Source organism: Xenopus laevis, chromosome 5S (genome assembly GCF_017654675.1).
Source record: "Xenopus laevis strain J_2021 chromosome 5S, Xenopus_laevis_v10.1, whole genome shotgun sequence".
In the NCBI taxonomy this organism is placed as follows: domain Eukaryota; kingdom Metazoa; phylum Chordata; class Amphibia; order Anura; family Pipidae; genus Xenopus; species Xenopus laevis.
The window spans coordinates 17971074-17993771 of NC_054380.1; the positions used below are offsets into that span (position 1 = coordinate 17971074).

Here is a 22698-nt window from a genome sequence, read left to right on the forward strand (position 1 = left end):
AGAGCACTCTGATAACCCCTCCTCCCACCCATTTCCCAGCCCGCCCACAACCAGCCTCTGCCCCACCCACTCCCCATGACTCCGCCCACTCCCACCCCGATATGCGTCCCCCTTCACAAAAGTGGTGATACTGAGACAAAATAAAAGTGGAGATAAAAATTTGTCTTTTAAACAGACACTTTTCAGAATTTGTCTTTTGCACGACATTTTTTCTGAATTTGTCTTTAACTCTTATTAAATCTGTCAGTCAGACATTAAATCTGCATTTCCGAGGCAGGGGTTTATTTTACCTGGGAAAATTATACATAATTTTTTTCAGGATAACCTGGGCTTTCTAAATCTGCCTGCAAACAAACAAATGTTGGGGCAAGGCACTCTGGTAGACCCAGGGTCGGACTGGGGGGCCCGGGGCCCACCGGGACTGCTGTCCAGGGCCCCCCTCTGGCCTCCCCGCCCACCCCCTACTGAGGCGCTGCTCGTCGCGCACACACGCATCAAGGCGAGAACGGCGCATGCGCTAACTGCACTGAAATCTATATTTTTGGGGGGGATTAAAAATATGGGGCGAGGGGGTCTGGCCCGGCGGGGGCCCATCGGGTTTCTTCCCGGTGTCACGCCGGGCCAGTCCGACACTGGGTAGGCCTTACATAGATCAGACTGACAGTAGTTACATAAAAATAGAAATCTGACTACATGTTTGCGTAAGTCCACTTCTGTAACAAGATATAAGGGTCTAACTACAAGAAATGCTATTTTGCATAATATAGGGATTTGTATCAGAAAATATGTTTTATTATCTCCGGTCAAGTGTCGAAGTGCAGCTAAAACTAAAAAAATTACTGGGAGGCTTTACTTTTCCTTAAAAGTATATATTCACTCAAATTACTGATATTGCCTCATTCATTAGGCTAAAACTAGTAAAATAATGTTTATGTAAAAATCAGCGTTTTACTTGTTGTGTTAATGAGGCTTTTACACCTATAGCGTTAGACAGAAACTTGTGCCCTGACTATAAAATGCTAATCCCTATTAATATGATAATAATTCCACATTGGGGCACCCAGGCCCGGATTTGTGGAAAGGCCACCAAGGCCCCGGCCTGGGGTGGCAGGATTTTAGGGGGGGGGCATGCTGCCCAACCAAACCCACATTGGTTAAAAAACATTGGGGATGCGTAATCATTTTTTAAATTACCCGCTATGTAAATCCGGCCCTGGGGGGACCTAGAAGAGGGGGTGAAATGGAGATTGGCTGAACCAAAGCAGATTATGTTAGAATTGATCTGACACATGGAGAAGAGTTATACTGAGCTTTACTCCATTTTTAAAATGTCTGGAGAAAATGTTGTTTAAAAATGTCGTTTTTGCACCATTTTTATGCCGTTTGAAAGACAAATTCATAAGAGTGTCTGTAAACTGTCTTTCTTTCACTAAAATATGAAAGTGATGTTTGAGACGGAATTAAGGCAGATTTCTGTTTGTGAATATGGAGAAAGTATTTTACTCCAGTTTTCCACCGAAGGCTAATTTGCATACGGTGCGAAATTCAAATTTCAATGGAGGAATACGTATCAGCACTACAAATGCCTAGAAAACCTTCAAATCATCAAATAAAAATTTTATTTTGCCCTACACATGTGCCCACTGTCTAGGTAAGTTGCCATGAGTCAGGAAATGTAGGGGGAAGGAGGGGAGCCCCAAAAAAAATTTCGATCTTTTTCAGCCTATCACCCATAATGTAGAAAACACGCCAGCGTTTTTTGGGACTTAGAAAAAAAATTGACTTTTTTTGAAACAATCCCTATCTACTCTATTACGCTTCGCCAGGTCTGAGGTGGCGAAGGAAGTCTAGCGTAAAAGGTAGCGTTCAGGACACTGCGCAAGTTAGTGAATTTGCGTAGTTACGTAGCTAGCGAAAATTCGCCTGGCGTAAGGGTGCGAAGTAACACTAGCGAAACTACGCCAGCGCTCGTTAGTGAATTTGCGCAGTAACGAAAATGGCAAACGCTAGCGAATTAACGCTAGCATTCGGCGCTTCAGCGCTTAGTGAATTTGCCCCATAGAGTTTATTTTTTTATTCAGAAACTAAATGAATTAAATAATCTCTTTTAGGGAATGTTAAAGGAGCGGTTCACCTTGAAATGAACTTTCGGTATGATGTAGACAGATTTGCAAATGGTCTTCATTTTTTTTATTGATTGTGTTTTTTTTCGTTTGGACGGTCTCCAGTAATTATCTGATATCTAATTGCTTATTTACCCTAGTAACCAGGCTGTGATTTGACTGAAAGACTGGAATACGAATAGGCGAAGGACGTAATAGAAAGATTAAGTAATAAAAAGTAGCCATAACAATAAAATTGTAGCCTCGGTTGGCAATCATTTTTAGTCTGCTGGGGTCGGTGATGGAAGGCAAATAATTAACAAATAATTAACTATAATAATGAAGACCAGTTGCAAAGCATACCTCCCAAAATTTGAAAAATGTAAAAAGGGACAAAAACATCAGCCGCATGTTAGTGATGTGCGCGCCTACCTTGCACCCCCCTTTCTGGGTCGTGGGTGGGTCCGGGTTGAGCTCTTCTGCCTGCTCTCCCCGCCCGCGTCCTTACAATGCTGGCTTCCGACTTCCAGGTTCAACATTTATAGCCGTGCGCCTGATCGCCCCACCCCTTTTGTGACGTCATCGGTAGGTGGTTGGCGCGGGTCTATAAAAGGAATCTGGAAGTCGGGCGTGGGTGGAAGGAAGGCAGATATCGGGCAGATGCGGATCGGGAAAAACCCGACCCACACATGACTACCGCATGTAGCACGTCTAATTTTTGGACCACACCCATTTATGGGCACATGCCCTAATTACCATGTCCATTTGACAACATTTGGCAGTTTATGAAAGTTTGAACACGTTTCTGTGCTTGATGATTTGCAAAGAAAGTTTAGCTTTTCAACAGCTACTCAATGCACAGTGAGCATGTGCAATGCCACCGACACTCCTAACAAAATCCAAGATGGCAAACGCCTGTGACAACTTTGAAGGCCTGAATCATTACTACTATAGATATGCTGAACCTTTAGGCTGGTGCAATAAGTTCTGTATATAAAATATTGCATTTCTAGCCATATTAATTTTTAGGGTTTAGTTCTCCTTTAAGATCAATGATGCAACAGATAGAAATCTGTCTTGTCAGACAGTTAAACGGCAAAGGGTTCACACTTATAACAATGGAATTTTGGGATCGGATAACCCTTTAGGGCCGACGAGCCACATTAACCAAAGGTTTGCGGTGGGCGAGTGTATGTGTGAGTAATGGATAGGTTAACGCGTGTTTATAGATTCACTTTGACATTCACAGAGACTAATGGCCGATAAGGTTTATGAGGGCATCACGTGCTATTGAGGTAACAAAAATCAATAGACACTTACTGGCCTATTTTTACGCCTTGGTAATTACTGATCCAGCCTGTTCCTGCTTCTCGCTCTTTGGCTGCACAATGGAGAATAAATTCTGTTAATACAATTACTAAGCAGGTTTGGGGAACACGGCAGCCATAAGTCATGTAAGTACAAGCAATTTATTCCTCTCTAGTCTACACTGCGACTTTGATGCATCGCTTTAAACACGCTCGCTCCGTACTGAACAGTATAGTGATTTAGTGAAATCACCTTAACGATTATGTAGTGTGGGAAGAATGATATTCTATTGTAACTATGTTATACCGGCTTCTCTTCCCTCGGCGGGGCAATGAAATCGTTCAAGCAGCCAAGATATGACCAAATATTGACCTCACACTTAAAGGGGCTGTTCACTTATGAGTTAACTTTTAGGGGCCTAGTTATTAAGCCTGGAATTTTTCTGGTCAAGTTTTTAAGGGGAAAAATCCAAATTTTTCCTACATAGTAACATAGTAAGTTAGGTTGAAAAAAAGACACACGTCCATCAAGTTCATCAATATTCCACCTAAAACCTGTCGAAGTCATGTAAAAGTCAGCGACAGATGGTCCCTTTTACAACTGGAACATGTTTGTTTCTTCATGATTTCCAAAGGTTTTGGGCTGTTTGATGCTTGTTTTGGAAAACTCAAAAAATTCTAGGTTTTCGGGCAACAGTTTGAAAAAGTCGCACAAGTCGCGCAAATTAGTGGAGACTTTTCCTGCACGTACAATTTCCGTTAGGATTTTTTTTAGTAAATTAAGCCTAATCATGGTTGGGAGTTGGGTCGAATTTATTATTTTGAAAAATTTGAGTTTTAATATATAGCCCCCCTTAGTATGCTGTAGACAGTGATATTCTGAGACAATTTGCAATTGGTTTTCATTTTTTATTATTTGTGAGTTATTTCACTTTTTATTCAGCAGCTCTTCAGTTTGCAATTTCAGCCATCTGATTGCTAGTGTCAAAATTACCTTAGCAACCATGCATTGATTTGAATAAGAGACTGGAATATGAATAGGAGAGGCTTGAATAGAAAGATGAGTAATAAAAAGTAGCAATAAGTATAAATGTGTAGCCTTACAAAACATTTGTTTTTTTTGAAGGGGTCAGTGACCCCCATTTGAAAGCTGGAAAGCGTCAGAAGAAGAAATCAAATAATTCAAAAACAATAACAAATAAAGAAGACCATTTAAACAGTTGATTAGATTTAGTCATTCTATAACATACTAAAAGTATCTTAAAGGTGAACCACCCCTTTGACGAAGCAACTCCCTCATTGGTGGAACTACCGTGGGGCTGGGGGTGCATTTCATTGGATTCTTATGAGGTCACACAAAATGCATTAAGAGGTTGGGAGATGTTGTTCAGCAGCCAGCCACGTGGTGAATTAAGGCCACTACTATATGCTTAACTATACTTTGGACCTTTAAAGGTGGCCATACACAGGCAGATTTAAGCTGCTGATTTGGGTCCTTTGGACAGATTTGGCAGCTTATCTACCCTGTGTATGGGGCCCTCCGACAGGCCTCCCCCCAATTGAGATCTGTGTTTGCTCGTTGATGTGGTCCTTGCTCTGACTTAGGGTTGCCACCTTTCCGGATTTGACCCTCACAGTCTGTTTTAAGGAAGGGCTGTCTGGGTCAAAACTAGGAATGCACCGAATCCACTATTTTGGATTCGTCTGAATCCCCGAATCCTTCACGAAAGATTCGGCTGAATACCGAACCGAATCCGAAACCTAATTTGCATATGTGGGGCAATGATGTCACAGGGACGATGACTTTATGGCCAGAACAGTGACAAACAAAACAAAACAAGGAAGTCAAAAATGTTTTTCCCTTACCCCCCCTAATTTACATATGCAAATTAGGGGTGGAAAGGGGAAAATTTTTTTACTTCCTTGTTTTGTGACAAAAAGTCACGCGATTTCCCTCCCCGCCCCAAATTTGCATATGCAAATTAGGATTCGGTCGAATCTGGGCAGAAGTATTCGGCTGAATCTGAATCCTACTGAGAAAGGCCGAATCCTGGCCAAATCCTGACCGGAATCCTGGATTTGGTGCATCCGTAGTCAAAACTGCCGGCCCGGTTTTCCTAACGTATCATCATAGCTCTGCCCACCAATCCACCCATGCGATGTCACTGTCCCGCCCGTCCCTGTGACATCACCCGTCCAGAACCAGCAGTTGGCAACCCTACACTGCCTTCCCGGTTTTCCTAACGCGTGCGTTAACTTGTGCGGTCACTGTCCCGACAAACAACGTCATCACCCCTGTAACGTCTTTGGCCCACCACCCGCCCAGAGCCACCAGCGGTTGGCAACCCTACTCAGATTTTATAATGCGATTGTTTGGCCCTAGGCATTACCACCATATCTGTTGGCACGAAACCACAATATCTCTCATTTGGCAACTTCACTAAAACCAGCGAATCTTACAGTGTATGGCCACCTTTAGATGCATCTAAAACAACCCCTTTAATTCAATTTAAAGAATAATAATACAGAAATCGTATAGGTTTCGCAGAGCCAGACGTGTAAACCCAAATGTAAGACAATGTAATTCGATTTTATTGCAATTTCATTCATTACAAATGTCTGGTGGAATTAAATGTATTTGTAAATATAATTTCTATTGAAGGCAATAGCTGCCTGAGTTATTCAGTATGTTGGTGCTGTATAAATGAACAGTAATACAGATCTACTATCCAGAATGTTTCCGACCTGGCATATCCAGATACGAGGTCTGATTGTTTAAAACGGAACTCGAGAAGACTGTATTTTGTTTTGTTTTTTTTTTTAAATCATGTTTATCTTAGTTTTGTAGATGACAGGTTTCTTTATAATAGATCCAGGTATGAAGTATAATAATAGTGAGCCAGCTCTAGAACCTATTTCATCTGGGTTACACAGTATAACATGTTTTTTTTTCAAATGATTTTTTGCAGGTGGAGAGCGAACCTGTGGAGTTCATGAACTTATCTGCATTAGAAAAGGTAGGACTTTACTGTTTCAATACAATCAGTTCTGTACACAGAGACCCATGGGCTGCTATTAACCACCCCAATAACTGATGCTGCAGAAGGACTTGTTGATGATTTGTAACCTAACCCGGTCCTTATTATAGAGCTGTCAACTCACCTGATTTTATCGGGAATTATCTGATTTTTGGATCTATATCCTGTACTACCGTCACTTTGATGCATTACCCAGATTCCTGACAATCTCTGAAGATTTCTAACGATTTGCAGGCAAAAATCCTTTGTGCGCATAATATTTCACTATAGTCAGTGGACCATGTAGATTAGATCACCCATCTGGTTATAGGGTTGCCACCTGGCCGGTATTTTACTGGCCTGGCCGGTAAAAATGATGGTTGATCCCAATGGTATTAATAGGGAAAAAAGATAAATATATAGGAAGGCCGGTATTTTTCCCCAGAAAAGGTGACAACCCTATCTGGGTACCTCTTGGTCAGACTAAAACTGCCACTGGTTAATTAAAGGGGACCTGTCACCTTAAGAAAGATTTCCAGATCCTATGAAATGATGTTAGTCAACCAAAATAAACTTCACTTACACTATATAAAGTATTTCAATCTTGATTATTTTAGTCTTGGAACTCACATTCACATCACACAGGCAGACGCCATTTTGTGGACACTGTAAAGGCAAACTTTGCATCATTGTTAAATCTTGTTCATGCACCAGAATGGGGCACCTGATTCCAATGCACAAGCACCGGCAACACAATTAGATGGTGAGGAATCGGATGAAGGAGATATGCGAGGAGGGCACTGACAAGTAATTGCAGAATTGAAAGTGAAAGCAATTGCCTGCCCCGCCTCTATGTCTACAGCATAGAGAAGGGGCAAGTATAATACGATTGACAGCTAAGACTTTTTTTTTCAACAGTTTTTTATTGTGTTAACAAGAGTTAAGAGCAAGAAATAATAGGAAAGAGAGGAGCAAGATGAGCATTCCTGATTACACATCATTTGTATCCCTGTTAGGTAAACCATATCCCGTATCTATTCAAGTGTGGTCAAGTTACACTACATGTTTGTGGGTCCGCAAGCCATTTGTCCCACAGTTTCCCAAATTTCTGGGCATCCACAGGGAACATATGTCTTTGCCTAGGGAGGGTATCGTCGATACAGCTGAGACTTTTAAGCAAGTTTATAACAGGTATGGATGTTTTAATTAAAAATAAAAGAATTTCGGTTTCATGTTTAATTTGAAAAGGACTTTTATTATACTGCTTTTTATGTCAGGGTAACAGGTCCCCTTAAAGTAAAACAAAACAAGGCTCATTTAGGGTTGCCACCTGTCTGGTTTGGAACAGCCTGGTATCCGGGAGCGTGTCCCAAATAAGGAAATCAGGGCAGGGCTTTAAAATGAATGGCGCAGCCAATTGACGATCGCCATGTCATAGCCCTGCCCCCAAAGTCACAAGCACACACCTGGACAGATGCCAGCACGCTCTATGATGTCATCTCCCCTTTCCCGATGTCACAGAGACTGCCCCTCTGATGTCATCAGGCCCACCCCCCTTCCAGTCAGTCACTCGGCAGAAGGTAGCAATTGCACGGCGGAGTTCTAGATGTAGAACTATGTCAGCCCAAACATCCAGATAAAGAACTTGATCATACGCGTTCTCTTCTATATTTATGCCATGCACTTCAGCAGTCATTCCAGGGTTCCTGTTGAGGAAATAGAAACAATCGTAGGCAATATAATGGATATGATAATGGAATCACATAGGTTTTTCTGCTTTGCATGCATCACTATTCTAGTAAATGAACCTTTATGTATTTTCTTCCAGTAGAAAGCTTACAACCTGTAGTTTAGTGATAGGGTTCATAGACAACCCCCATTCAAAAACTGGACTGTCCCATGCTCACTGTCTTCTCCCAAGCAATTCCAAGTGCATGATAAACGCTGAGCTTTATGTTCTGCTGTGTAATGAACCGTAGGATTATCAATGAAACAGGCGATGTGCACCATAATGCCACTAAGCAGGAGCCATGGCTTTGATTGCTCATTTTTGGCTGACAAAGCAGGAGCCTTTCTGATGGGAATTGGCAATAAAATACAAATATTAAAGAAAAAGCAGAACATGCTTATTGTTCTGCAACATTGCTAGTTTTAACCAGGGCAGCACGCTGCACATTTTAATAGCTGTCTCTATTTGTAGAGCATGCAATCTAATTTTAGATGCAGATAAATGAACTTAACGTAAGGATTAATGAGAATGAAAATGTATTTTTTTTAGATTCTTGCTCAAGTTCCATAAATACCTTATTAGGCTCATTTCCAATTGTCTCTATTTACCCAGTCCTTAGACTCAAAGGCACGTCTTATCAGAAAGTGGGTGGGGGGAGATTGTGGACTTGGCCTGAACTGTTTCAGAATTTGGTATTCAGGTTCGACTATGAAGATTTTCATTCATCCAGGCCATGGTATATCTAGTATAAGTAATTCTAGAGCAACTAGAAGTATGCAGAGCACTTCCCATACCACTCAGCTGAACTGAAGAAGCTGCTCGGATGATTACTCAGCAAGTCCAGTGGTTCTGGAATGACATAATAAATATATTCAAGATAAGCTTCATATATTCTCTACATTTTCCATGAGGAGCTACAGCATCAGGAGGTGCAGGTGAACCCTGTCCTTACCGAATGACATAGGGCAGATGATAAGAACAGGGCCCATTGCAGCCTGCTCCTTCTGATACTCTCTAAATTGCACATCTGAATGGTAGAGGGCAAGAATTAGGTACACCCATGTGCCTCCACTAGTCTGAAGCTCACCACAGTCAGTCCTGTGTTTTTTTTGGTGGGGGGGGGTGCCTCAGGTCTCTGTGCTCCAAACAGAGCACCTGCAACAACAAGGGGGTTATTTATAAGTCCAAAAAGGCAGAATCTGAAAATTAGGCATCTCAGACCTGCCGAGGTTGTATGTAAGTCAATGGGAGAGGTCCCTATCCTATTTGGAAGTTTCTGTGGTCTGCACTGGAAATCCTGACTATTTCGGACTTTTCAGGAAAAAGACCAAACAAATTGTACGATTTGGGAAAAAACTCGTACTATTCGGATTTTCACTCAATTTTATCGAATTTGTCCCCGATCTAATAAAATTGTGTTTTTTTTATTAATAAATAATGTCACATCGTGGATTCTAGTTTGGTCTGACTTTTTTTTTTTAAAAAAAAAAAATCTGAAAAAAAAACCAGAATTTGATAAATAACCCCTGTGAGCAGGTTCAGATGAACAGACAGTTTTACCTTTTTGGAAATCAAACAGTAGCTCCAAACTGTTTTTCATGCAGGTCCCAGATCTAGCCTTCTAATTATTACCCAGGTGAGACTTTCTAGGGGAATTAACCCACCCAGGAATGCTGTACATATGGGAGTAAGATTTAAAAATATAATATTGAATATTGAAGGGAAAATACTGTATGTCTCTCTTCAAACTGTTCCCCAGTTACCAGTTCACACCCCCTGAATGTAAGAGAGAATGCAGTGCCATGATACAGTTCACAATGATACTGTAAAGCATTATATTGTAATAAATAAATTGCATTTTCATTGTTATCCAGAGGATGTCAGTGTAGGGACATAAACATTTTTGACCCTGGTTGAGCTCTATAAAGAGGAACGTTGCAGCTAAGGAGAAATTATGGAACTTTGCCTGTTGTTTGCCATCAAAAGTAGAATCAATGCTCTCTTTAATTTCTGCATGAGGGTTGTCTAACCTGTAGCCTGCCATATATATTGTTGAATTCCACCTCATCTGTGTTGTATGTAAACATAATGGGCTGTGACTTCCCCCTCTCTGGTACAGAAGGCTCACCTGGACGTTGAACTGTTTTGCAACTGAAGGACGGTGTTATTTAGATGGTGCATGGGATTGGAAGTGGGGGCACGTGTGTTGCTACTGAGCCTAAATTTTACCAACATGCCATAGGCATCAAATGATCTGTGTTAAGTGTAAATTTGATTGTTGTAGTAAAATGCAAAAGACAGGACCCCAAGATAACGCAATATACAGAAAAAATGGCTTCTCAAACTTGTTACCATTAAGATGACCGCACATAGATCAAATACACTGTGTTATACAGTTCAACCTACGGGGCTCATGATAACTTAATGGGCAGTCCAACTAGACACACGGAAAGCAAACTTGCACAGGGCACTTTGTTTAATCAACTGTCACATATAGTTCACCTTAAAATGATCTTTCTAAGGAGCAATGTGGTGCCATCTTACCTCTACTTACAGGGTTCTCTTACATAGGCTTGGACTTCCGCCTGCGCAGTATAGTCCATTTTTCTATTTTATTATACTGCACTTGCACAAGGTCAAGGGAACCATAAGATTTAGAAGTAACATGGCAGTATATCACAGGTCTGGTTAACTATGGGGATGCCTAACATTTGGCACCCCCCATTAAATTAGCCTTACCGTTAGGTTTTGCCCTGTAGCACATAAAACAATAATGAACAGTTTGGGGGTTATTTGAGTCCGAATGGTAAAAACTCAAACTATAGTTTTTTACTATAAAATCCACATTTTTTGTGGGAAACAAAACCGGAATTTTTCGAGAATTATTATACCCCGAGGCTGCAAAAAGTCTGAATCGGAAAATACTCCATCTTTAACCTGTCAAGGTCCTGTAGAAGTCAATGGCAGAGGTCCTATTTGCCATTTTTAGGATATTATTGTCTGCGCTGGGTTTTGTACGATAATCCAAACATTTCTGGCTTTTCCTATGATTTTGGACTTTTCAAGCGTCAAATCTGAAATATTCGGATTTTTCACATGACAACGTTGCGTTTCTCGTGCGACAATCCGGAATAGTCTCTGTTTTTTGTCTATCCGATTTTTTTGTGTTTTTTTAAATCGAGGATTCTAGTTTGGTCGGATTTTTTTTGATTAATTAATCAGAAAAATTCGGATTTTAATAAATAACCTCCTTTGTGTCACATAAGAAATAAATTAGTCACAATGTTTTTTCTCTGAGGTTACTCTCACTCATGGTTAATTAGAATATCCTATCTTTCGGGGAAGAGAGGAGACATTTTTAAAGGGAAACTATCACCCTAAGAAATTTTTTTCTGTTGTGTTAGTCAAGCAAAATAAACTGTGTCAGAATGGGCAACTGGTGCGGAGAAGGGAGGGAGGGAGGAAGGAAGGAGGAAGGGGGAATGTGAGGGCAGTGATAAAAAGGAAGAGCAGAATGGAAAGGGAAGGTAATTTCCTGCCTGAGGCATAGAGGCGGGGCATGCAATATATGATTGACAAATGAGATTTTTAAATACCTTTATAACAGGCGTGGATACATTGGTAAAAAAAAAAATTTGGGGTTTCAGGTTTACTTTGAAAAGTACTTTATAATACAGATTTTTTATGTCTGGGTGACAGGTCTCCTTTAAGTGGATCGTGGTGACTGCTCCTTAACAGCACGGAACTGGATTGTATAATTCTGACTTCTAGATTTAATATAACCAGAACCTTAATAATCACCACCAAGTCCTGGTAAAGTCTTACTTTTGAAAGTCTTGGGCCCAGATGCAACATTTGTCCATTTTCCATAGAATTCTTTCTCCAGTGAGTTCTTGTAGGAATGTCAGCACACCTCTTGCCTACAGTTGTTTCTATTTCCAGACTATGGTATTCATCAGCTTTATTCTGAAGCATAACATCAACACTTTTATCATCTTTCATGACTACCCTGATATAATTTGATATGTGCAGACATACGCAGTAGGATTATTAATGGGTGAGAAATGCTGGAGGATATGCATTCGCAATTTACAGAACAACATTAAATTGTTTAAAATGTGATTTGGGTTGGTTACATCGGTGCCTTGTCGAGCTTGGGGAATACCTTTATTATCTATTATGTAGTTTTACTGGCTATACACACCCGAGGTGTTACAAAGGGATAATATCTCCATAGATTGTGTCTGTCTTTCTCTTTGGCATAAAATATTTTTTTTGATAACATTTCTAACACTGTAGAACATTTTCTAGTTTGGATGTGATATTTCTCTTGAGATGGACATACATGGGCCTATATAAACTGTCATCTCGCCCCCTGCCTACTGAGTTGACAGCTGGCCATACACAAAGAGATCTGCTCGTCTGGCGACATTGCCCCCTGTGGGGGGTAATTTCTGAAGTTTGGTTGAATCTAAATCCCACACAAAGCGCTGGCATTCAAGAGAATCTACAACCAATTTGTTGCATCCTTCTTTTAAAGGGATACTGTTCAATATGACTGATGGAGCACAGGTTGGTGTGTGTGTGTGAGGTTCACAGAGTTTACCTTGGCCTTGATAATGTTTTTTTAGGTTTATTTTATACATTTGATGAATGATAATCCATACATTGATGACTACTCATTAAAATGTGCATAAAAAAGAAATATGTTGAATTTACATTGCACATGTTATTTATATGTTCTAGTGTTCAATCATGGAGCCCTCACCCTTTTTGACATCATCTCTGATGTCAGCTAAGGGGGTGGGGCATATTCAAGTCAGGCATGGGTCATAAAGTCCCCACCCCTTTAAGGGGCCGATTCACTAAGGGTCGAATATCGAGGGTTAATTAACCCTCGATATTCGACTAGGAATTAAAATCCTTCGACTTTTTTTGGTCGAAGGATATTCCTTCGATCGTTGGATTAAAATCCTTCGAATCGTTCGATTCAAAGGATTTTATCGTTCGATCGAAGTAATTATCCTTCGATCGTTCCATCGAACTATCTGCGCTAAATATCGAAGTCGAAGGATTTAGCGCAGATAGTTCGATCGAACGATCGAAGGATAATTACTTCGATTGAACGATAAAATCCTTTGAACCGAACGATTCGAAGGATTTTAATCCAACGATCGAAGGAATATCCTTCGACCAAAAAAAGTTAGCCAAGCCTATGGGGACCTTCCCCATAGGCTAACATTGACTTTGGTAGCTTTTAGATATGGAACTAGGGGGTCGAAGTTTTTTTTAAAGAGACAGTACTTCGACTATCGAATGGTCGAATAGTCGAACGATTTTTAGTTTGAATGCTTCGATTCAAAGTCGTAGTCGTAGTCGAAGGTCAAAGTAGCCCATTCGATGGTCGAAGTAGCCCAAAAAAAACTTCCAAATTCGAAGTTTTTTACCTTCGAATCCTTCACTCGAAGTTAGTGAATCGGCCACTAAGTCTACTGAAAAATCATTTCACGTTACATGAAATAAACCCAATAGGCTGGTTCTGCCTCCAATAAGGATTAATTATATCTTAGTTGGGATCAAGTACAAGCTACTGTTTTATTATTACAGAGAAAAAGGAAATCATTTTAAAAAATGATGTGAATTATTTGGATACAATGGAGTCTTTGGGAGACAGCCTTCCGGTAATGCAGAGCTTTTTGGATAACAGGTTTCCGGATAATGTATGCCGTACCTGTATAATGCTTGTAAAGTGCTATGGAATATATAGGTATTATATAAAGTAGGGATGCACTTTGTGCGCAGCACTATTTTTCCCTCCCCCTCGCTGATTTGCATATGCAAATTAGGGGTTCGGATTCGGTTCGGTATTCAGCAGCCCCTGAAACGTGCCTGTATAAAGTAATAGTAACATTTAAAAAAGCAACATTCCAATATAAACATTCTGTCGTTTTTAGTTATTTGCCAATGCAATTGATAGTGAAAGCAGTTTTTGTCCCTTTTTTTCCCTCTGCACTGCTAGTTCTGACTATTGAATCCATGAATCAGAAGCCAGCTGTGTGATGATGCATGCAGGACACTGAGGGAACTGGAGCCGTAACTGGAGGAAAACTGACTTCTGCTACATTATCACAAAACTGCCAGTTCAGAAAAGAGCAAACAAATGCTGCTTTCTATTGCATTTATATTAATATGTATATTAAAAAGCACTTTTTTTCCGGTATGCAAAGAAATAAGAAAATATGTTTAGCGTTTCCTTTTTTTGTGAAGTGGAAAATCCAGATAAAACATTATTGTGTTCAAAAGTCACGACTGGTCCATTTCTCTCCGGAACACAAAAGTGTATCTTGCAGCATATTATAGCTTAAAGCTAATTAGTTTGTAGAATGAAGTGCTCTTTCACACGACAAATAAAAACGGTTCTGTGGCTAAGTGGCTGGGAGACGTGGGCTGAAATTCAAGCCTCTGCAAATAATCCTTAGAATGAATGGCAGCACCATAGTAACCCCCGGTAGCATCACTGTCAGGATATGGAGCGAGTGCCATTTAGCAGGATATCTGCTAGTCAATATAATGCAGACGTGGATCATTTCTGAAATGTCAATGCGTTTTATTTATGAACATCTAAAACAACCCGTCCTTGAATATATAATTTGCAGCTGCCAAATTTTGCACCGGGTCTTTCCTTGGTTAAATGTTTCCCCATGAAAAACAATTTCATTCTAAGCACAGTTTCATTAAACATTTTAAACGGTGTCAGAGTTATTTGTAATTATATTTGAAATCAGTCATTATCTGTCCCTCCACTGCCGGTTCTGTCTCTCCAATCAATGTAGCAGAAGTCAGCCTAGTCTGCTTCTTCACAGCTTCTGCTACATTGTTTATAGAGTCGTGCAGGAAAAACAAAATATATCCCTGCTCCTGGCATTGGCATAGTGTTCAAGTTTTCAATTCTCAACTTTTCAAAAAATGATTATTTACAGGGATGGTCTTTATAACTGGTCAGGACAGGAGTGATAGGCGAATTCGCCCATCACTACTGGTCAGGTGACATATATGTATGCCATACTGCAGCATTCTGCATAGTATACAGCCGCCTTGCTTTTGTTTCACTCTGCTTTCATTAATGTTTGAATCTAGTGGTTATTTTACAAAGACTTCTTCTTTTTTATAAAATTCAGCGGTGCTTTATTTTTCCTCCAGTGTCTCCGGAGGCTATAGGATTCCTCTCAGCTGTCGGGGTGTCGGTTTTTCTCCTCTTGTTACTTTTCCTTTACATCAACAAGAAAATGGGTTTCGGGAAAAATGGAGGATTCTACAGAGCTGGTTCTGAATTTGGAGCAAAACATTGCCAAGGTAAGAGTAAATGTGTCTAATGGTATATGTATGGGAAAATGATATACAAAAATAACACTGTTTAGTGATGTCATCAGTTACAAATGGTGCTTTATGATCTCATTGAAATGTGCATTATTATAATTTATAATGACTTGCTAGGTGTTATAATAAGTAATGTAGTCTATTTTGTTAAATGTGAGGCTATTGGTGAACAACTATGGGAGCTGTTACTCGAATGCCCAGACCATCTCAATATTTTAAAAGATTTTAAACGCATGTACCTATTCTGCACCTTCTGATGACATCAGAGAGAGGCAGGTTCTCCAGTTGTTATGTCACCAGAAAAGGTGGTGTATTGGTACTTTATTATTTTATTTTTGTGGTTTATATGGGGAGCTTGTCTGTTAATAGGACCCCTATGGATGTCAAATGCTTCTACCTCCAGAATATTTGTGTAGTGTGTCAGGTGTTTGGCATGTTCCCGAATCTGCCCTGGACCAGTATGGGAACTCTTATAAACCATTAAACATAAGCTTTCTGCGCAGTACATTTTTCATGTGTTCTACTGCATGACAATGCATGTGTTAAAGGAAAGGATTAATCACTTTTATGTAGGGACACCCCAGTGATTATAATTTTTCACCTTAAACCCCAGGGTAATATTATAGTTTGTGCCACACCACCATCCACAAATTTGGATTAAGTTTCTGATTTACATGATGAAAGGCCTCCGTGATTTTCAAAAAACAAGTCACAAAGACAAAATGTTGGCCATTATATTCCAATGAATCTTGAGGAATCATATTTTATCAGGGACTGGATCCACACAATGCTGTCTTTTATTTTAGAGCCAGTGTCTTTCCTGAAAGACAATTCAAAAGGTCTATTGGGTCTCAAAGAAGCGTACATAAACTTGACATAAACACAAAACATGACATAAACCTAGGCAAGTTAGAAGATTTCACAGGTAGCAGAGTGGATGGACCCTGAAAACCGTAGCATTAAGCTGAGATAATAAGATCTGAAGGACAGAGAAAGGACAGATCCTATGAATTGAGAATGATGTATTTTATTGCGTGGTTTTCGCTATTTAGTATCATCATGAGTTTTTGGATATTGAAATTTTGGACTGGGATTATTAAAAAAAGGCATAACATGATGCAATTTTAAATGCTTCTTTTACAGGTAAACCATTTAAATGATGGTAATTTGTCATTTTCAACACAATGAGCTTCCTTCCAATCATAATTTGACAGTGTCCTCTATGATATTCTGATGTGCATGAAAAAATTTGCTGAGACCAAGTATATTTTGACTTATACAAGTGACCAATTTAACAATTGACTCCACAGTTGAATATACACTTTCCAAGCTAAACTGTCAATATAATGCAGAATAAAGGGAAGAACTGCTCAGGTTGTTACTGCTGCTATATGTGTGCAAGCAGACAAAGTTGTGGAACATAAGAATTATTTAGAGGGTATCTAACTTCACTAGCTGTGAACAATGGCATTCTTCAAGAGCTTCCAGCAAAGCATTAATCTTCCATCTGTGTCCTCTATTGTTGACACTCTAAGCAGTGCGGTGGATGATATCACAAATGTTGTCGAAGAGGTCAGCAGCAGTGTGGAGGACTCGGTCACTGAGCAGGTGACAAACATGATACATGGTTTGCATACAGAGGAGGGAGAAAACCATATGGCTACAGAACAGAATTCTTCTAGGCCAAATGGGGAAAATGTATTGCAAGGACCTTCTACGTATGACTATGGAGTTAAAGGGATACTGTCATGGGAAAACATGTTTTTTTCAAAACACATCAGTTAATAGTGCTGCTCCAGCAGAATACTGCACTGAAATCCATTTTTCAAAAGAGCAAACAGATTTTTTTATATTCAATTTTGAAATCTGACATGGGGTTAGACATATTGTCAATTTCCCACCTGCCCCAAGTCATGTGACTTGTGCTCTGATAAACTTCAATCACTCTTTACTGCTGTACTGCAAGTTGGAGTGATATCACCCCCCTCCCTTCCCCCCCCCAGCAGCCAAACAAAAGAACAATGGGAAGGTAACCAGATAACAGCTCCCTAACACAAGATAACAGCTGCCTGGTAGATCTAAGAACAACACTCAATAGTAAAAACCCATGTCCCACTGAGACACATTCAGTTACATTGAGAAGGAAAAACAGCAGCCTGCCAGAAAGCATTTCTCTCCTAAAGTGCAGGCACAAGTCACATGACCTGGGGCAGCTGGGAAATTGACAAAATGTCTAGCCCCATGTCAGATTTCAAAATTGAATATAAAAAAAATCTGTTTGCTCTTTTGAGAATTGGATTTCAGTGCAGAATTCTGCTGGAGTAGCACTATTAACTGATGCGTTTTGAAAAAAACATGCTTTCCGATGACAGGATCCCTTTAAGTCAAATGTACCAAAAATGCAAAAAGATTATGACAGATCAGATAGGACCTCACATCATTGGCGAGAGCATAAACAAAACCAGCATGGTTCATCGGAATATTCCAGTAATGTTGACCATCAAAGACACCATGCTTCAGCAGTTCAACATCAAGAAGCTGAAGACCTGTCTCATTTAAACTGTCAATTTCCATCAGATACGTATAAGGATAAGAAAGGAAGGCTCAAAAGGTCAAAAGAAAATATAGACGAAGATGATGAAAGTGAAAATTCTCATCAGCGAGATGACAAAAACCAAGTTGGAAGCAAATCCAAGACGTTTCCTCATAAAATGTTTGAAGGCATATCTGATGATAAACATGCCAGAGTTGAAAAAACACAAAAATACAATGACAATGAAGGAACACACAAAGTGAAACAAAGGACACATGGAAATAACAAAGCAGACTATGAGTCTGAAGAGAATTCGAATGAAGGTGTTGGAGCAAAAGAGGTGAAACATGGCTATACAAATAATACACATTCTAATAAGCACAATGCTTTATCTCAAGATATGAATGACCACAAACTCACACACAAAGAAATTACTCAAAGTGATATTAAACAAAGGAGAGATGCCAATGATAAGGAGAGATCTCCACGCAATGGTAAAGACAGATCTCTCCATAGGGGGAAAGGCCAAGAAATAGAGGAAGAAAGAGAAAAGAGCAAACCAAAGCACAGTAAAGATGTCCACTCCTCAGCATGTTTTGATGTGCAGAGCTTGAAGACTCTTCTATCCTTTTATTGTCTTCGTTTGAATTACCTTTTCTTTCATTAAGAATCATTAGCGAATCATCCATAAAAGGTTTGGCCAAATATGGAACCAAATTTGAATTCACTACCATATTTGATTCTTATGTGAATATTCACATTTGAGCAGGATACAGAAATTAAAATAGCGTAATCTGGTAAATAAAATTTTCCATTATCATTTGTCCAAATCTTTAAAGGGATACTGTCATGATTTATTATTCATTTCGACCCCTGATAAATCTGCCCCTTAGAGTGAAATGGAATTAGGTTTTAAAGAATCCAGAATTGGATCATTATCCCCCTAATTGAATGGAGTTAGTTAATACATGTATCTGTCTAGATATACTGTAATGTTAACCAGTAGAAGTCAAAGGATTCTTTCCAGTTCTTTGATGGGTAGAGTGATTGTTAACTGGTGCCATTGTTGGTTGGATGTTGTGAGTTGTTCAAGTACATCAGGAAGACTGCTGGTTGTTCTCATGAGATTACATGTGTTCTGCCATGAACCTTCTCTCTTAACATTCTTGATTTCAAATAGATAAGTCTCAGAACACTCCTGTACCAGACGTTTCATTTTCCAATACTGCCAACTATTGTTTAGATACTGACTTGAATTGGGTTGTAAATTAAAACTGTTATCTGGTTGTTAGGGTTCAAATTCTCTAGGAACTAACTAGTGCTTTGAATATGAGACTAAAGGTGGCCATGAACTGGCAAGTTGGCAGCTTATCGGCTATGTATGTGACCCTCTGATGGGCTTTCCTGACTGATAGATGGATGAAAATCAGACAGAAGTTGATTGGGCAGTTTTTAAAATCCCATTGGATGAGGACTGCATTGGCTTATTGATGCGGTTTTTGCCCAGACAGCCTGCTTGTACTGAGTTGTGATCCAATCGTTTGCCAGCATTGATATCAGGTCAACCCAATATCGCCCACCTCCAGTTCATGTATGGACCGCCTAAGGGTAGAGACACATGCTGCTATTTTGGGAGATTAATCGCCCAGCAAAAAATCTCTTCTTCTTTGGCCGATTAATCTCTCTGAACTGCCTTCCTCGCCGGCTAGAATTTAAATCGCTGGCGGGATGGCACTCGGAACGCTTCATTTTTTGAAGTCACCCACAAGGAAACTTCGGGCGACTTCAGAAAGTCGAAGCCATCCAGCCGGCAATTTACATTCTAGCCGGTGGGAAGGAATTTCAGGGAGATTAGTCACCCGAAGAAGAAGCGAATTTTTCGCTGGGCGACTAATCTCCTGAAATAGCAGCGTGTCTCTGCCTTAAGAGTTAAATAGGAGAGTGCAGTTAAGAGAAGGATTGGAGTGTTTGTTTATCCTCCTTATCTCCCAGGTAACAAATAACCATCAGTGAAAAGCAAGCCAGTTTTCTTTAGTGCTTTATAATGACAAAAAGTAGGAAAATAGATTTTTTGAAATTAAAAAAATAGGCGGAATTCAATTCCCTCACAAGTCTTATTTTTTGTGCTCATTCTCAGTTGTTTATAGGTGTTCACTGACCCTTTAACACTCAAACTCTAACCTCAGAATGTGCTTTTCTGTACTTAGGGAAATATTTCATAAGAACACTGTCACATTATACAGAAACATGCCTTCTGCTTAAAATTCCGTTGACTTGAGCTGCTCCCTGTTGAAATAGAAGAACAGTCCTTGCATTTCACTACTCATACCTGTTAGTTTCTGGTCTGAAAATACTTAACTGTGCAGTTTGCATGGAGGGTAAAGGACATGTCTTCCATGTTAGATGTGCCATGGACCTTAGTTTTGAACAAAGAGGCTTGTGTTGATGACATTGCTATTTTTTTTATAAGATGTCAACAGAGAGACACTATATCAGGTCAAATCAAAATGAATCGTTGAACTTTATTCATAACCTTTATCATATCTATAAAATCCTTATTTGTAGCTTCTTAATTTCTCAGTAGGTCGAGACTTCCATGGGTCTTCATCAGAAAGTGAAGACGAAGTCCTGGGTAAATACCAAGAAGCAATGACGCGACTGTACACCAACCGGAGTACCACAGATAAGCAACAAAATTACACTTGGGAAACCAGGCAGAAATACAGTCCATTGTCTGCTGAGTATGATGGTTATAGCAGTGAGGTGTCTGCGGATGAAGGCAAGTCTTATATACATACATATATATTTATTTTAACTCTAGTTTTCAGGTCTTTGGATTTATTTCAACGGAAAACCCAAATCAAACAACCATATACAGGTTTCAAGGGTGGTTTGTAAACTTTCATCTTGTAAATACTAAAAATACAACATATTCTCCCAAACAGTTCTTGATGCTCAAGATTGGCCATGGTGTTAGAATTAAATGAGAACTAAGCCCCTCTCCTAAAGAGAGTCCCCATCTAGTATCCCCCATTCAACCCCCTCCCCGCTTCCTTCCTACATAGTCCTCTATTTTAAAAACTCATGCAGAACTCACAGGCGACATTTTCCAAATCCTCGGATCCTCTCCTTCCCTTTGGCTGTTTACGGAGAGTTCTGGCACATGCACAAGTGAAAACAGCGGTCCTTTAGCGGACATTACCGAAGATGGCGCCCTTGAGCTCTGCTACACTACTCTGCATGGGGAGGTCTGTGTGATTTTCTGGACTATGCAGGGAGAAAGCGGAGAGGGGGATGAATGGAGCTATTAGATGGAGACTCTCTTTAGGAGGGGGGTTAGTTCTCCTTTAAAGAAGAACTAAACCCCATGGTGATAAGTCCCCGCTGGCCCCCCTCTGCTGGCCCCCCCTCCCTGCCTCCTCCCGCACAGTCTTACCCCTTAATTCTGTCCCCTCTAGAAATAGTGACAGCACATGCAGAGTGAGCGCAGCGGAGCTCACAGGCGCCATCTTCTTCTCTTCGATAATCTTCATGAATAGAGCGGCATATTGACGCATGCGCAGTTGGAGCGATCTTCCAGTTTGCGACAACTGCACATGCACCGAAAGAAACGGAAATTGCCGAAGGGGAGAAATAAGACTTGAAGATTACCGAAGAGAAGAAGATGGCGCTCGTGAGCTCCGCTGCGCATGTGTGGTCGCTATTTCTAGAGGGGACAGAATTCAGGGGTAAGACTGCGCAGGGGGGAGGTAGGGAGGGGGGGCAGTGGGACTTATCACCATGGGGGGTTTAGTTCTCCTTTAAAGACCAATCTTTGTTCAGGGCCATACTTAGTTCATAACGAGCTGCCAGTCGTTCATTATAGTTCCAAGATTGTCTAGGGGGCAGTAAGTGTTCAACTTCAAATCTTATTGACCTTCTACATGGACTTTAAGAGGTATCTATAAGAGCAGATAAGCATTCTACAAATGTACCACTTACTGTAGAACCACCCTTCTAACTGTTCAGTTTGCATAATCCAAAAAAAACAAACTTTGTTTGCACCACTTTTGTCAGGTGAGTGTCCTGTTCTTCTCATGTGCCTTCCAACCAGTGGGCCTGTAACCATGTTGTTGTAAAGCAGTCTAAAGTATTGACAGTTTTGACATAAGTGGTTGTGTCTAGTGATGAGCGAATCTGTTCCGAAAAATTTGCTAACTGTGAAAAATTAACAAAATGGCAAAAAATTTATAAAACGTATTGAAGTCAATAGGGGCAAATTTACTTATGGTCGAATATCGAGGGTTAAGTAACCCTCGATATTCGACTGCCGAATTGAAATATTTGAAGTCGAAGGATTTAGCGATATTCCTACGATCGAACGATCGAAGGAATAATCTTTTTATCGAACGATTAAATCCTCGAAACGAACGATTCGAAGGATTTTAATCCATCGATCGAAGGATTTTCCTTCGATCAGAAAATTGTTAGGAAGCCTATGGGGAGCTTCCCCATAGGCTAACATTGGCCTCTGTATGTTTTAGGTTGCGAACTAGGGGGTCGAAGTATTTTTTAAAGAGACAGTACTTCGACTATCAAATGGTCGAATAGTCGAACGATTTTTAGTTCAAATCGTTCGAATCAAAGTCGAAGG

At 40.1% G+C, this 22698-nt stretch overlaps 1 protein-coding gene across 2 annotated transcripts in view; it reads left to right on the plus strand.

Moving 5' to 3' along the window:
* syt14.S (synaptotagmin 14 S homeolog) overlaps nucleotides 1-22698 on the plus strand; it is a 103875-nt gene that overhangs the window by 9035 nt on the left and 72142 nt on the right. For both annotated transcript variants that reach the window (XM_041564035.1, NM_001094074.1), the window contains 3 exon segments: nucleotides 6379-6426; nucleotides 15356-15508; nucleotides 20647-20844. In XM_041564035.1, coding sequence (XP_041419969.1) covers nucleotides 6379-6426; nucleotides 15356-15508; nucleotides 20647-20844 — 399 coding nt within the window.